The 16786-nt window shown below is 40.4% G+C and overlaps 1 protein-coding gene across 1 annotated transcript in view; it reads left to right on the forward strand.

Moving 5' to 3' along the window:
- The first annotated feature begins 7256 nt into the window (after positions 1-7256).
- ENPP3 (ectonucleotide pyrophosphatase/phosphodiesterase 3) overlaps positions 7257-16786 on the forward strand; it is a 79775-nt gene continuing 70245 nt past the window's right edge. Inside the window, exons 1-2 of the mRNA XM_079780836.1 lie at positions 7257-7388; positions 11174-11249. Of these exons, the coding sequence (XP_079636962.1) occupies positions 7335-7388; positions 11174-11249 (130 nt within the window). The 5' untranslated portion in view covers positions 7257-7334. The remainder of the gene's footprint in view (positions 7389-11173; positions 11250-16786) is intronic.

Below are 16786 nucleotides of genomic sequence, written 5' to 3' on the forward strand. Positions count from 1 at the left end.
TCACCAAACGCCCAGAAACCAGGGAGCCAGCAGATGGTTCCGCCGGAGGGGAAGGCCGGCTCGCTAGCTAAGACCCAAGCGCCCCCCAGCGGAGCCTCGAACCTAAGTCGCTCCAAGGTGCTGTGGGCTGAGGCCGCCCCCTCCCGGCTGGAGCGGGATTGCTCAGAGAGCCTGCCTTGGCCGGTATGGGCTCCAAAGCTGCCTGCAGAAGGAGCAGCACCCCTCATGCTGACTGTACTGTTGGATAAGCTGTGATCCTCCCATCGTTGTTAAATTATTATCCCTGTTCTACAATTGTGTGATCAAAGACAGCCTTTTGGGAGGGTGAGTGGGAGGTGATCAACCAAGGAACTTGTATGCATACCTGCAAAACCCATGGACAGAGACAATAGGGTGGTAAAGGCCTGGGGGGCGGGGCGGGCTAGAGGGGACAATGGGGGGGGGGGGGAAAGAGGGGGACATAGGTAATACTTCCAACAATAAAGAATTATTTTAAAAAACAACAAAAAACACAATAAAGATTTTAAAAAGACAAAAACGGCCTTTTAAAATTTTATTTATTTTTACTTTATAAACATTTATCTTTAATTTTGTATACTAGATATTTCCTGCATGGTGTGTCTCCTCAGCCATTGTCCACAGGACTCTGTAAAGCTGTAGGATAAGCAGGCGCAGACTCAAGGCCGGCTTTCTCTCCAACGCTGTGGAAAGGGCAGTACATCAGGGGCAGAGCCCTATGTTCCCGAGGCCAGCTGGGCAGAGCCCTGGGGAAGCTGACCTCCCAGGGGTATCCACGCTAGACAGCCTTTTTATTCTATAAGCCAGGGCTAACTAGGACCTGATAAATGCTCAGTTATATTACCCATTATTTTCACCTCACAACCCCACTTGCTTGATCACTGAGTCAGCCAACCACTGAAATTTCAGTTGCCCCCACTAATCAGAAAACAAATTGTTAGTTTATGGTCTTGTTAACCCTAGAAACCCATCTCTGATCCACAACTCCTTTTAACTTTTGCCTTTGTAAATCTGGTCCTATCCCCTCCATTTTGGAATGTATTCTTGGTTTGCACTAAGGGCAAATCATTATCTGAATAAACACTCTTTAATTTTTAAAAATTGATTTCAGAAAGGAAGGAAAAGGGAGAGAGAGATAGAAACATTAATGATGAGAGAATCATTGATTGGCTGCCTCTTGCATGCCCCCACCTGGGATCGAGCCTGCAACCCGAGCATGTGCCCTGACTGAGAATCGAACCATGACCTCCTGGTTCATAGGTCAACACTCAACCACTGAGCCATACTGGCCAGGCTAATTTGTTTTTTAAATATAGCTCCGGACTTTTGTTTACAGTGGATATTTATTTTATTTTCAATTTGTAACTATTTTGAGTAAAGTTGTTATGAACATTCTCAACCAAGTCTTCTGTGGACATGTTCTCTTTTCTGTTGGGTAAATACCTAGGAGCAGAATTTTGGGGTCAAATGATAAGTATATGTTTAACTTTATAAGAAATTGTCAAACAGTTCTTCAAAGCAGTGTTACCATTTTTACATTCTAATGCTACTAATGTGTGAGAGTTCCAATTGTTCCACATCATTGTCAACACCTGGTGTCACTCTTTACACTTTAGCCTTTCTACTGGATGTACATCTCCCTAGTGACTAATGATGTTGGTATTTTTAGATATATACCTTGTAAGTTATTCAGATACCTTTTATGAAAAGCCTGTTCAAGTCTTTTGCTCACTATTAATCAGGCTAATCAGGTGGTTTCTTATGCTCTTTTTTATTTGTAGGGATCCTATATAATAAAAGGCTAATATGCAAATCGACTGAACGGCAGAATGACTGATTGCTATGATGTGCACTGACCTCCTGGGGGCAGACGCTCAATGCAGTAGCTGCTTCCTGGTGGTCAGTGCGCTCCCACAGGGGGAGCACCACTCAGCCAGAAGCTGGGCTCATGGCTGGTGAGTACAACAGTGGTGGCGGGAGCCTCTCCCGCCTCCGCAACAGCGCTAAGGATATCTGACTGATGGCTTAGGCCTGCTCCCCCGAAGGCTCCTGGACTGTGAGAGGGCACAAGCTGGGCTGAGGGTCCCCCTCCCCCACCCCGAGTGCACGAATTTTATGCACCAGGCCTCTAGTATTTATATATTGTCAACACAAGTATGTCCAAATATAGGTTTTTCTTTATTTCAGTCATTTTTTTATTTTTTGTAGAGTTTTTATAAAAATTTATTTGTGTGAAACAGGTTATACCTGGAAGCAAGATCTAAACAGAAATAAATGTTTCAGAGAGCCCTAACTGGTTTGGCTCAGTGGATAGAGCATCAGCCTGTGGACTGAAGGGTCCCGGGTCAATTCTGGTCAAGGGCACATGCCCAGCTTGTGGGCTTGATGTATCAATCTCTCTCCTTCTCCCTACCTCTTTGAAATCAATAAAAATATATTTTTAAAAGATGCTTCAGATAGTAACAGTTTGCAGTTTCTTTTATGCATTTGAAATTAAGGAGGAATCAGGGTGGAGGGGGTCAGTGGGGAAAAGGGGGGCATATCTGTAATACTTTTAACAATAAAAATAAATTTAAAAAAGAAAGAAATGAAGTAGGGAAGGTATGAAAGATTACCAGAAGGTGGGAGAAAGCAAGGCTGGGGAATCTGGTTACAGAATAGTTAAGATATGTGCGCTCTGGAGAGTGGTCACGCTTTAGAAGGACAGGTCTGCATTGGTGGTCACATATTAGAAGTAAGGTCTGAAAAGAGGTATTTCCAAGGTGTGTCAATCTAGATGCACAGAAACAATGATCAGGACTTGTTTGAGGCAAAGATAAGCCTCTAACTAAAGAAGTTATATGTCTGGGACATTACTATCCACCATGACATGCCCAGTTAGGACTTTTTGATAAGATTAGCATTAACTCTATGGTTACTTATATTTCAATTTCAAGAACTTGAGTCCTGTAGTCCATGCTGAGATCTTGCCTCATCTCTTTCTATATACCATTGCCTCTAGGCCCTACTTTGTCATTGCTAGCACCAGTTCCACCTAACTGGTAGTTCTAGATTCGGCTTCAATATTGGATCTCCACTTGCCAAGGACTAGCATCTGTCCTTCCTATACCAACTGCCTTCCTGGTTAACTTTCTGCTTGCAAGCCATGCTCATCAATCTCCCTGTAGGTTTTTTCTGCCTTTTCCTCATGATGGGTCCTTTTTTGTAGTTGGCTACCTGCCCACGCAATCCTCCTCTGTAATTTGAGATCTTCGCGCTTTGATGGACTCCTTCCGGCTGCTGGACCTGAGCCTATAGTCTCTGCCTCACTTCCACCACCACCCTCAGAGTCTAGTTCCTCTGAACTTTCCCAGGCTGGCTTGTCCACCTCCCACCTCGCTCTTGTGCTCGAACCAAGAAGGGCAGGTTTGTGAGACTTAAGGAAGTAGATGTTGGCAGGCCCTGGGGCTTTTCTCAGACAGCAATGAGTGAGTTTTTAATGCCTTTAGAAACGTTTCTTGAATTCAGTGGACACAGGGACGTGGTAGAATATGAAAAATATTTATGATTGGTGGGGGGATGTAAGGTAACAGTAGCTGTCTTTCAGAACACAGGTGTTCTAAGCCATTAAACATCAAAAAATGCAGAGTGAAGATTTCAGAACCCAGAAGGTGCAGATTGTTCTAAAGTTAAGGGGAAAGAATTGTGAGGCTTCCAAGACTCAGGTAACTTAGAAAGTGTAGGTTCAGATCCAGGTGACACAGGCAGTCTATTTCAAAGTCTACGTTGCATGGAGGGCGTGGATTTGGCTGGTGTCCAACGCTCAGGTGATCTAGTAGGAATAAATTTCTAAGACTTGATGGACTCAAAAGAGGTTGGGGTGTAGGGTTGAGTTAGGGGAATTGCCATAACAGAAAATATGACTAGAGACTGGCAATACCAATATCTCTACTGCACCTCATGTAGATTCTCTGAGATTTACTCACATCAGGACCTGAAAAACTAAAGTATTTCTCTATTATAAGAGAGGTAATCTGAGATGACCTTAGAAATGAAGAATTTATTATCGAGTCAATTAACTTGTATGAATCAGAGATAAGACTTTATCAGAGGTTCCATGACTTTCTAATTTAGTGTTGTTGTTGTTGTTGTTGTTGTTGTTGTTGTTGTGTGTGTGTGTGTGTGTGTGTGTGTGTCCTCAGGGATGAAATGGGGTGAGAGATGTTCTGGCCGTGTGGGAGGTAATAAATTATATAGTAAAAATATAGAGCCAGAGTCAGTGGTTCCCTGGTAAACAGAGCTGGCCTAGAATTCAGTGACAACAACATCTGCAAGTGCTGCTACAGTATCAGATAACAAGCATTCTGGAGTCAAGGTATACAAGTTACTACAGGAAATACCAAGGCAGGAAGTGGAAATTCAAGAAGTCAGTGAGAAACCAAGAGAGTAGATCCTGGAAGTCCAAATAAGGTGGAGAGAAGCCAAGTCTTAAGAAAAGAGGGAAAAATATGAGAAGCCATTCAAGGAGTATATTAGTCAGGGTTTTCCAGAGAAAGAGAACCAGGAGAGACAGAGATATAGAGATAGAAATGAGATCCAGAGATGGAGAAGAATTGGCTCACTTGATGGTGGTGGCTGGGCTGGCAAATCCCAAACCCACAGGACAGGGCAGGTTGGCAGGCTAATGCTATAGTCTTGAGGCAGAATTTCTTTTTCTCTGGTAAACCTGTTATTGTTCTCTTAAATGTGTTTTCTATTGATTTCAGAGAGGGAGAGAGAGAAACATCAATGATGAGAGAGAATCATTGATTGTCTGCCTCCTGCATGCTCCCTACTGGGGACTGAGCTGGTAACCCTGGCATGTGCCCTGACTAGGAATTGAACTGAGATCTTCTGGTTAATAGGTTGACCCTCAACGACAAAGCCACACTGGCCAGGCTGTTATTGTTGTTAATGCCTGCAACTGATTGGATAAGGCCTACCCAAATTATTGAGGATAATCGCCTTTACTTATTGTAGATGTCACCACATCTACAAAATACATGCTTGATTAAATGACTGGTTACTAGACCCTAGCCAAGTCCACACACAAAATTAACCATTGCACAAAGGAAGATAAAAGTAGGAGCACTGGGAACCAGAATCAAGGCAGACTAGATAGATTGTCATAAATGCAAATGGGCAATTAGAACCCAGAAACCCAGAAAAATTGAAGGCATGTGTCAGATGACTAAGCAAAAGCCATAAATTTTAGTAATCTCCTAATTTTCAAATTGTAATGTAAGCTTGATCTTTCTTTAAAACAATTAGTATGATACAACAGCAGCAATAATAACAGAATACCCTGAAGTGGAAGCCTGAAGACCTGGTGAAATCTCACTTCTGAGATACTACTAACCAAGGTGATCTTGGGCAAGTGATCAGGTGCCCATGGGATCCTCTAATCTTACCTGTAAAGTTGGCAAGCAAAGTGTTCAGACTGACCTGACTACATATGAAATCATTTGGAGGAATATTTAAAAAACTAGAGCCCTCCTCCCCCAAATAAAATAAAAAAATAAAAGTAAAAAAATAAAAAACTAGAGGCCCAGTGCACGAATTTGTGCACTGGTGGGGTCCAGCCAGCCTGCCCCGATTGGGGTCGATCCTGCCAGGCTGGCCGGGGGGAGAGGCCATGGATGGTTGGCTGGCCGCTCTGCTCCCTGGTCCAACTCCCAGTTGAATTCCCAGTAGAGGGGACAATTTGCATATTAGCCTTTTATTATATAGGATACTGCTGCCTTTAAGCAAAACTCCAGAAAATTCTAATTCAATTGAAGTGGAGCCTGGACTTCAGAACTTAAAAAATTTATTTAAAAAGAAAAAGAAAAAAGAAACTACTTGGGGTGCTTCACAGTTTATCCAGTGTAGAGAACCACTTGCCAAAGGTGTTCAAATATATTTTTGTTTATTTGTGATTTTTATATGGAGGAATCTTTTTTTTTTTTAAGTGCCCTGACAGGGAATCAAACCAGTGACCTTTTGGTTCCTGGGTCAATGCTCAGATATTGTGCTTGTTAAAGTCCTGGTAGTCCATTGTGTGCAAGGAAAAAAGTTTGCAAGACCCTGGATTAGATTATCTTTATGGAATCTTCTAGTTTTAAAAAGAATTCTTTCTGCTGAGCAAACACATGCAGATGCTTCCACTGGTTAGGCCTTTAGGTGCAGTTAGTGGAGGAATTCTGGACCGAGGAAGTGAAGGGGGAAAGAGTAGCACAAACCCTCACAGTCATAAAAGGAAACATGGCTCTATGCTGCAGATTTTTCCCTAAGGGAGAAATGACAGAAAAAACTCCAATTACAGGTAAAGGAATTTAGACATGATTTTTAGAAATACCCTTAAGATTTGTACATCACTGCATATTAGGGTAGAGTCTTAATTTTTTTCACTCCTTTTAGAGTCAGAATAGTTTAGAATAGTGTTTTCCAAAGAATGTACTGAAGCCTACAGTATTTTTCTAATCTTCACTTTAAAAAGGAGTTCTCAAACTCTATTTGACCAAGGAGTGTGTCACAGGACTAACGTTCCGTGGAATCACACTTGAAGAATTGCTGCCTTCGGGTCATTCAAACTGTAAGAACTTAACACCCGCCGTGTACTAGAACTCTCTTTCGCTGTGCTGCTAGTAATTTAGCTTCTTTCACCGTAAGTGCATGTATCTATAGAAATAATACAGAAGCTTGTTTAACTGGTTAGTAAAAATGGACTTGAATATGGGGAGTTAAAAGACTTGCATTCCAGTTCCCCCCTGGCATCCGGTAATTATTTGATTTGGGATATATAAGCTACATAATTTAAATAATCAGAGCCTTACTTTATTCATCTACAAAATAAGGATACAATGTTTGTAGGGAATATTAAGTTTGACATGAGGTAATGTGCATAAAACATGCCAAGTTGGGAACACTGTAAAATGCAAGACATACATTAAGTACTTTACATAGGTGTAGCAGAGCTGGAATTCCTACTATGGTTAAAGCACATTCTTAATGTTAGTTTTCAACTATGACATAAAGTTTTCGTAAATATTGAAACTCCCTGGAATTTCTGAAATGTTATCTGAAATGTACTGGAAATAAACTTCCTTATCTCAACACTATTGTTATCACAACTTTTTCCTTCTCTCGTGATTGTCCAATCACTAACAGGCTGTGATCTTCCCAAACAGTTAAAAGTCAGTCACTCGTAGCAGCTCCTACAGTTTCTCTTTGCCAGACTAGAGAAAGGGAGGAGTACTCTGTTTCTGCTAAAACAGGTTCATGCAGCTAAAAGTCTGGATTCTCGGCTGACTTTTTCAATGGAAGAAACTGTTAAGAAGAGCACTGTTAAGAAATATAAAATAATTTGTATTGTAAGTACAGTTTGTTTCTTAGTTTACTTTATTGTAGCTTTGTGTCAAATGTTAAATGTATACTCCCTATGTGTTTGTGTTACTATTTAAATGTAAAGTTTTGAGTAATTGTGCTCAGTTTTAAAACAGCTCTAAGGCAATTAATATTTTTAATCATATTTAACAAGTAAAAAAATTTGAGCAACAACAAATGAATATTTGATCAATCTAAAAAGTGGGGATCTGTGGCAGAACACTTGGCAATATTTCGTTTAGCATGAATACAATTATTTCCCAAGTCACATTTTTATTGCATGAACATTTTAAGACCAGAAAGTGAGAAGTTCTGGCCTTGACCGGAATCGAACCTGCGACCCTTCAGCCAGAAGGCCAAAGCTCTATCCTTTGAACTAAACCAACTAGGGCTGATTGTTTTCTTATTTTGAATTATTCTTTTCTTTTGCTTCCATGATGGCATTAAAATTCCCATTTTATTGACTTTTCTTCTTATCAGCATTCTTGATTGACCTCTTCTCAATGTAAACAGTCAAACCCTATCTAAAGATCTTTAGACAATTTCATCTTCTTTCATTCTTTTAAGAGTCATATTCTCAACAAAATTCCAAGTAAGGCCCTAGCTCTGATCTCTCCCTGAGTTTCTGTCACACAATTTCAACTGCCTGCTTGCTGGGTCCTCATTCCTAAGCCAAAACCAACTGCATGATTTTCCCACACCTACCCCGCTGCTGTTTTCCCCTAAGTTCCTTACTTTAGTTCATGTCACCACCATTCTCTGTCACTCAAGAATTGTTGCTAGGAATAAATAAAACAATGTGTATAAGCATTGAACCCAGGGATTATAATGAAGTTAATTCTCAAGGTATTTTATGTATTCATTATTCTTCTGGGAACGTTGGAGCAACTCTTTATAGCTCTTATGCCATTCATTGTATTTATCGTATCTTTTAAATTCAGGAAATTATAAATCCTTGGGAACAAAACTTGTGCATCATTTACACCCCTGTGTATTCTTCTAGTGGTTTGTTAGTACATATAATAGAAGCTCAATACTTTATAATCACAGTTTCAAACGTACCCTAATGTTTCCAACTTTTAACGTGTTTCATAAAAAGTTTTTTAGGGTGTCTACTGTTTCCAGCACTCTTTATTCAGCCAAGCTAAAGCCAAATGTTGGATTCTCAGTAATTTTTGGAGTCCCTGTTCCACTTTGTAGATAGCATAAGATGTTTAAGATATACACACACTTCAATATCAAGAAGCTTACTCAGAATTACATAATTAGAGTAAATAATTATATGAGATTAAAAATGAACCTCCTTATTCTTAAGGGGCTTACAGAACAATGCAGAGAGCAAGCTATAAATATATAGAGCAGGTACAAAGTCAGCTAGGTGTTGTTCATACCAGAAAGTTTGAATTGCCAACGACTACAGATAAGATGTACACGGAAATATGTTACTTGTAAATCTATGATAGATGAGGTTTACCATAGGAAAGTTTCCCAGTGTTTTGTTTCTTTGTAGTATTCCTCGTCGTCTCAGTCACTGATGGCTTTGAGCATCATAAGGGATCAAATGCTAATTATCCTATATAATAAAACGGTAATATGCAAATAGACCGAACAGCAGAACAACCGAACAACCAATCAAAGCATAATATGCTAATGATATGCTAAGGCTGCTCAATTACTCACTATGACATGCACTGACCACCAGGGGGCAGACGCTCTAACTGGTAGGTTAGCTTGCTGCTGGAGTTCGGCTGATCGGGACTGAGTGAGATGGGCTGGACATGCTTTGGAGCCCTCCCGTGGCCGCTCCCCAGCCTGATCATGCACTGGTGGGGTCCCTCAGCCTGGCCTTCACCCTCTCGCAATCTGGGACCCCTCGGAAGATGTTGGAGAGCCAGTTTTAGCCCAATCCCCAGACCACTCCCCTTGGGAGGGCACCTGATGCAGGGCTCATGGCTGGTGAACACTGCTGTGGCAGTATGAGCCTCTTTGGATTGGGAGTGACTGGGCGCGATCCCGCGGTAGGCACAGTGGAGCCAGGATGAACGGGAGCGGCAAGTAGGAGCCACAGGTGGTGTTGGACTGCAGGTTTTAGCCTGACCCCTGCAGGCCACCCAGAGGAACCCCACCCATGCATGAATTCGTGCACTGGGCCCCTAGTATATATATAGAAAGAGAGAGGAAGAGATAGAAACATCAATGATGAGAGAGAATCATTGATCAGCTGCCTCCTGCACACTCCTCACTGGGGATTGAGCCCGCAACCCAGGCATGTGCCTTTGATCAGAATCAAACCTGGGACCCTTCAGTCCCCAGGCTGATGCTCTATCTACTGAGTCAAACCAGTTTGGACGCTAATGATATTTAATGACTGTTACTGTTCACCTTTTCCTCTGCACTGAAAGAACACCTGCTGTAAGGTTACTTACCCTTGGATGAACTTGGAAACTTCATATGAGAATTGTTTCCATAATATTTTAACATATTTTCCTAATTGTTGAATTCACTTCTATTGTAAATGTTAGATACATTAATTTTTCAGTTGACTTTCAGAATTCAGACCAAAAATAAAAACCCAATAGTTTATGTAGGTCTTCATTAGCTAAGAAAATTTGGATGTGTGTTTTTTTTTTTTTTCATAAAAATGATTTTTAAAAAGTGTATTGTATTGTAAAAGACCTTCCTATGTGATCTGTGCATCTGTTGTATTCATAGTCTTTATGGTGATACTAGAGGCCTGGTGCACAAAATTCATGCTCTTGGGGGGGGGGGGGGAAGTGTCCCTCAGTGTGGCTTGTGCCCTCTCGCAGTCCGGGAGCCCTCGGGGGATGTCAACTGCCACAGAGGCAGCGGAGGCTCCCGCCACCGCCACTGTGCTTGCCAGCCGTGAGCCCAGTTTCTGGCTGAGCAGCGCTCTCCCTGTGGGAACGCACTGACCAGGAGGTAGCTCCTGTGTTGAGCATCTGCCCCCTGGTGGTCAGTACACATAATAGCGACTAGTCATTCCACTGTTTGGTTGATTTGCATATTAGCCTTTTATTATATAGGATACATTATTCAGGCTCTATCATCCAGCATGCTAACCATTAGACTTAGTGGATGGGGAAAGAAAGGAGTGGGAATTATATAATTATCTTTAATTATATCGCAGTTTAACTCTAGTCAAAGCATAAAGTCCACCACATTGAAGAACTTCGTCAGCAGTAGTGATAATGAACGACACACACAATCTTTGGTCACACATATTTCAAGTTACCATAAATCATTTTTGTTTGTGCTGAAGATCAAAGCATATTATATGAGAGCTAATTATTTGGACACTGTATTTTTACATGTGCTAAATATTCTCATTGTCCTCTGATGAACAGAGTGGGGGAAAGACCTGCACATAGAAATGAGGTAGTTAACAATTTCACAGTTTTGGAAGGTTTTTAGATAAATGGTCTTCAATTAGGTATCTAGTTAAGAAAGAAAAATGGGCAAAGGTAAATGGCTCCTCTGGTTTCATGTGGTTCACTCAATTTGGGATGAAGCCAACTGGGACAAATGTACTTACATTTAAAGATCTGTAATAAATGGCATTTTAAAATTAGTCCCAAACCTTTCTCATTATCAGGCATTAATTAAAATTATGTACCTCTGCCAAGGTTGGATCTGCTATCATGTATAACCAGAACACTGTCTGCCCTTAAAATTCACTGAGGGAGGCGGTTATCTGGATCTTTGCATATATGTTTTTAAATCGTAAAGGTCACTTTTCATTTTCTTGTAATAGGTTCTTCTTGCTTTGCTGGTGATTGTGACACTTGGATTAGGCCTGAAGCTTGGGCTCAGACAACTAGACGAGCAAGGTACAGCCCTGAGCATTACTTCTTCTTTCTACTCACCTTCACTTGTTAAAACATGTCCTCTCCTCTCCTCTGAGTCTCCTCTCTGTTACAGGTAGCACTTGTCTAGCTTCTCCTTTTCCCGACTCCACTTATCAGGAGCCCACCCCTGTGTTTAGCTTATTCCGTCATTGCTGGACTTGACTCTTTGCCCTCATTCCTCTGCTTCTTTGAGAACCATATCATTTCAGTGTTTCATCCTGACTTTTCTTTATCTTCATAGAGGACTTTGATATTAATATCTAGTAATAAACTTGGCCTCAAGTCTTTGTTGCTCTCTTCCCAGTACCTCCTACCACCTTTCCTGAATCTTGATGTCACATGAGAATTGCCTCATCCCTGAAATCTCATGATTTTTTTTTTTTTTGGGGGGGGGGGGGTAGGCAGTGCCACATTCCTGAAATGAAAGCTTCACGATATTTTTTCTTAAGAAGCAAAGAAAAAGTAGGAGGCACGGATCAGACTGTCGGGCCTCAGAGGGAGGGTAGGGGAGGGTGGGGGTAAAGGGGAGAGATCAACCAAAGGACTTGTGTGCAAGCATATGCGCCTAACCAGTGGTTGGGGACAATAGGGGGGTGGGGGCATGTGTGGGGAGGGGTGTGGGATGGGAATGGGGGCATGAGGACAAATATGTGATACCTTAATCAATAAAGAAATTTAAAAAAAAAACAAAAAAAATAAAAAATAAAAAATAACAAATAAATAAATAAATAAAAGAAAAAGTAGGAGGTACATTTCCAAAAATATCAAAACACCTCACATCTCTCACCATAACTCATTAGTATGAACAGAAATAAATGATTTACAAGTGACTATACAAAAAGGGCTTTCCACAATCTGGTTATGTATTGTTTTGGTACTTTTACTAAGGGGAAATACGAGGTTAAATGTTAGATAATTTGTCCTGCTTTTAATTTGATTGATTAACTTCTAGTTTGACTCCAGGGGGAAAGTTTTATCACTTCTTCATGAGGGAGACTCTTGGTGAGGTTAGATGACAATTTTCCAGTTGGTTTTCACTTAAGAATTAACAAACACCTAGTAGCCTAGAGTATCATGGCAACACAGTGGAACTGAAGAGGTGGACATTACCTGCAAAATTACTGTCTTTTCTTGGTCTCCTGGCTATTTTGTTTCTGTACTATAGTGCCAGTCTTAGATCTAAGAAATGTTGGCAGGACATTTCAGCAGTATTATTCTGATGTTAGTACACAAAGGTGAGCATCATTTCTTGGTTATTTTATGCCACAAATTACAATTTAATGGCAAGAGGCATATACTGTATATACCAATCTCTGAACAAAATCTCTAGCTCTTTGACTCTCTTCCTTCTTTTACTACTACACCTACTGGCCAGCTTCCCAGAGTTATTGTTTCATATTAATTTCCTCTTACTTCAGTCTATCAGCCCTTATGTGGCATCACTCTCTTCCCCTTCCCCCTCAGGGCATCGGTATGTAACTCAAGTTCCTCTTGGTCAGTGTCCTCACATGCTCACCCCTCATTCTTGCACCACACTCTCTTCTAATCCTCAACCCTGGACATTTTTCACCATTCTCTGCTCCAATTAACACACTTTTTATGGGCAATGCTTTTTCTAGTGTGAGGTTTTTAAAATATATATATATTTTATTGATTTCAGACGGGAAAGGAGAGGGAGAGAGAGAAACATCAATGATGAGAGAGAATCATTGATAGGTTGCCTCCTGCATGCCCCTTACTGAGTATCTAGCAACCTGGGCATGTGCCCTTGACTGGAATTGAGCCCAGGACTCTTTAGTCTGCAGACCGACGCTCTATCTACTGAATCAAACTAGCTAGAGCTAGTGTGAGTTTTTAAAGTAGTTTTTCTAGTTTGAGTTTGTTCATACTTTTTACTTATTCTTTAACAATTGAGCACTGACTATGTGCTAGGTACTATTCTGATTAATGTAATTCTAGATACTATTCTAATTAAGGTAATGCTAATACAGTAGTAAAGAAATCAATAATTCTTCAGAGAGTTTACATTCTAGCAGGGAAGACAATCTATATATATAAAAGAGTAACATGCAAATTGACTGAACAGCAGAACGATCGCTCAACCAGTAGTTATGAGGTGCACTGACCACCTCCCGGTCACCACCCCCCCCCAATGCCCCTGCTGGCAGTCTCTGATCCCCTGATGGCAAACAGGGAACTGGGGATGGGTGGTGGTGGGTGGTGGGGACGGCTGCTAGCAGCCAGGGAAGATGGCCCTGATCACAGGCCAGGCCTAGGGATTGCACTCGCACACAAATTTCGTGTGCTGGGCCTGTAGTAAAATATAAATATGCAAAAATATATAATACGATTAGGGAAATTGCTAAGGAATAAAAAAAGCTTTAAAGGGGAATATTAATTATTTTTGAGTCAGGCTGAGGTGGGGCATGTGTGTGAAATAACTTTTAACCTTTTGCACTCGGATGTCGAGTGTGACTCGACACGGTTAGCATCGGTAGCAGCTCGTATGTCGAATTATATTGAATGTATCAATAATTTGAAATATAAAAAAATCCAAATAAATAAGTTTGTATGAAAAGAAACTCCAGTTTTTTATTCTACTGCTGCGCTTTGTAAAATCTGGGATATTTAAAAAATTAAATCCCGAGTAGAATAAAGGAATTGAGAAAAAAGCAAGCGAGTACAAAGGGTTAAGCAAAGAGCTGAAGGAGAACCAAGATATTTTGTAAAAGAACATTCCAGGCAAGAGAAAATAAGTGCAAAGCCTAAAGCAGTAGCTTGCCTGCAAGTTCCATTTCAAGAATGACAAGGAGAACATTGAGCTAGAACTAAGAAGACTAGAGGAAGTGTAGTCATAAATGAGATCAACCAAAGAGGAGCCAGGTCAAAGAGTGTTTGGAAGGTCAAAGTATGGTCTTCAGCTTTCATTCTGAGTGTGATGGCTAGTGATTGGAGGTTTTGAGCAGAGGAATGCCATGATGTGGCTTGCTTTTCAACATGTTTACTTAGGCTATTATATCATTAATAAGTGGCAGAGTGAAACCAGAAGTAGAGACCTATTAGGAAATAATTGCAATAATACAGACAAGCTTTATGTCTTGGACTAGGATAGTAGTAGCATTGTAACTGGTGAGATATAGTTGGATTTTGAATATCTTTTTTTTTTTAAATTGTTGACACTATTACAGATTTTTCCCATTTTCTCCCTCTTCACCTACCTCTACCCAGCTTCCACCCCATCCTCCCCTGGCCTTCACCACAATGTTGTCTGAGTCCAAGGGCTATGCATATATATTCTTTGGCTAAGCTCTTCCCCTTCTTTTATCCAGTCCTTCCCTACCCCTTCCCCTCTGACATCTGCCAATCTGTTCCATGTATCCATGTCTCTGGTTTTATTTTGTTTGGCAGTTTATTTTGCTCATTACATTCCACATATAAGTGATATCATATGGTGTTTGTCTTCCTCTGACTGGCTTATTTTGTTTAGCATAATACTCTCCAGGTTCATCTGTGCTGTTACAAAGCTGCATAGTATTCCATAGCTTTTTTATCTGCTCATCTATCGATGGGCACTTGGGCTGTTTCTAGATCTTGGCTATGTGGTAGATAGATTTTATTGACAGACTGGATATGGAATGAGAAAGAGAGGACTCAAGAATGAAGTTAAGATTTTTGTCATGAACATCTGAAAATATGGCATTTTCATAATTAGTTGGGGAAAACTTTAGAATAAGTTGGTTTGGGGAGAATAATTAGGAGCTCAGTTTTGGATATGTTATATTTGAAGTACTGGTACCTACTAGATATCCAGGTAGGTAGTTGGATATATGAGACTGGCTTTAGAAGGGAAGTCTTTTTTTTTTTTTTAACATATATTTTTATTGATTTCAGAGAGGAAGGGAGAAGGAGAGAGAAATGGAAACATCAATGATGAGAGAGAATCATTGATAGTCTGCCTCCTACATGCCCCCTACTGGGGATCGAGCCCACAACCCTGGCATGTGCCCTTGACTGGAATTGAACCCGGGACCCTTCAATCCGCAGGCCAAACCAGCTAGGGCTAGAAGGGAAGTCTTAGATGGACATACAGTGTGGTGATTATCAGAATCATATGTGGGATTTAAAACAATGTTTTGGGGGTACGCTAACCTAAAAGGACTGGGGAGACGAGGGAGAAAAGAAAAGCACAGAGAACTAGGAAGAAAGTGGCCAAGAATGTGGAGGAAGGGCACATAACCGTTGTATCCTGGAAGCCGAGTATGGAAAACTTTTCAAAGGAGGAGAGTGAATGTAAAAATGTAAAGGCCTTTTATGTAAATGATACATAAACTTGTTTTCTTACTTTTTTATTGAACATTTTTAAAGATTCATCTAAATTTCTATGCGTGCATCAATTCATATGTGTCTGTCGATTTACTACGTAGTACTTTTTGACTTGTATCCAACATGCCATTTGACTTATAACCTCCCCAAGTGCTGGAAATTCAGGTTGACTTTGGTACCTTAATTCTCCATAAATTCTTCAGGTTCTCTTAGAACCATGTGAGGTTTTCTTTGTCATAAACTCAGGAACTGAATTCCTTTGCATTTTAACTTGGGTAAGCAGTCCCAGAAGATTGCTTTCTAGCCTACCTTACCTTCACCACACGTCCCGATCAGTTAGTTCTTGAAATGATCTAGCTCTCTCATTTTTGGCAGTGTAAAGTTGGATATAGAGTGATACCTTTTATTTTAATTTTTGTTGCTCTATCCTGCTGCTCTAATTAGTGTTGGTTGTTCTCTTGGTTTGTTTGGTGTATTATGATTGGTGTTTCCATAGCCTCTCCATTGTGCTAGATCTTGTATTTTTGGATCTTTCCCTCTGTTTTTCTCTTTTTTTTTCTTTTCTCTTTTACTGCCTCATTTTGCTAAAGAACATCCTTCATTAGTTTTCTAAAATAGAATGTGTGCAACATATAACTTGAGTTTTGGATAATCTAAAGACGTTTTCATCATCCTAATCTAGAGCTTGGTAGTTTGGCTAGATATTGAATTCTAAGATGAATATAAACCCCCTCTGGAAATTTAAAGACATTATTTTCCTGTCTTCTAGCTAACAGTGTTGCTTTTAAGAAATTTGATACCATTCTGTCTTGTGATCCTTTATGAATTTGCTCATTAACTCTCTCTAGGAGCTTCCAAAGTTTCTTTATCTCTGTTGACCCCTTGGTATGAGTTTTGCCCTGGGAAATTTGGTGGGCAATATTAAGGTAATAATTTATGCTTTTCAGTTCTGGGATACTTTATAATATGATTCTTTAATAACATCATCTCCATATTCTTTGTTTTCACTTTTTGGTACTCCTTGTTTTTAAAAATATATACATATTTTTTATTGATTTCAGAGAGGTAGGGAGAGGGAGAGAGATATAGAAACAACAATGATGAGAGAGAATCATCGATTGGCTGCCTCCTGCACATACCCTACTGGGAATCAAGCCCACAACCCTGATCAGGAATGGAATCGTGACCTCTTGGTT

The sequence above is a fragment of the Cnephaeus nilssonii genome, assembly GCF_951640355.1.
Source record: "Cnephaeus nilssonii genome assembly, chromosome: 9".
Lineage (NCBI taxonomy): Eukaryota > Metazoa > Chordata > Mammalia > Chiroptera > Vespertilionidae > Cnephaeus > Cnephaeus nilssonii.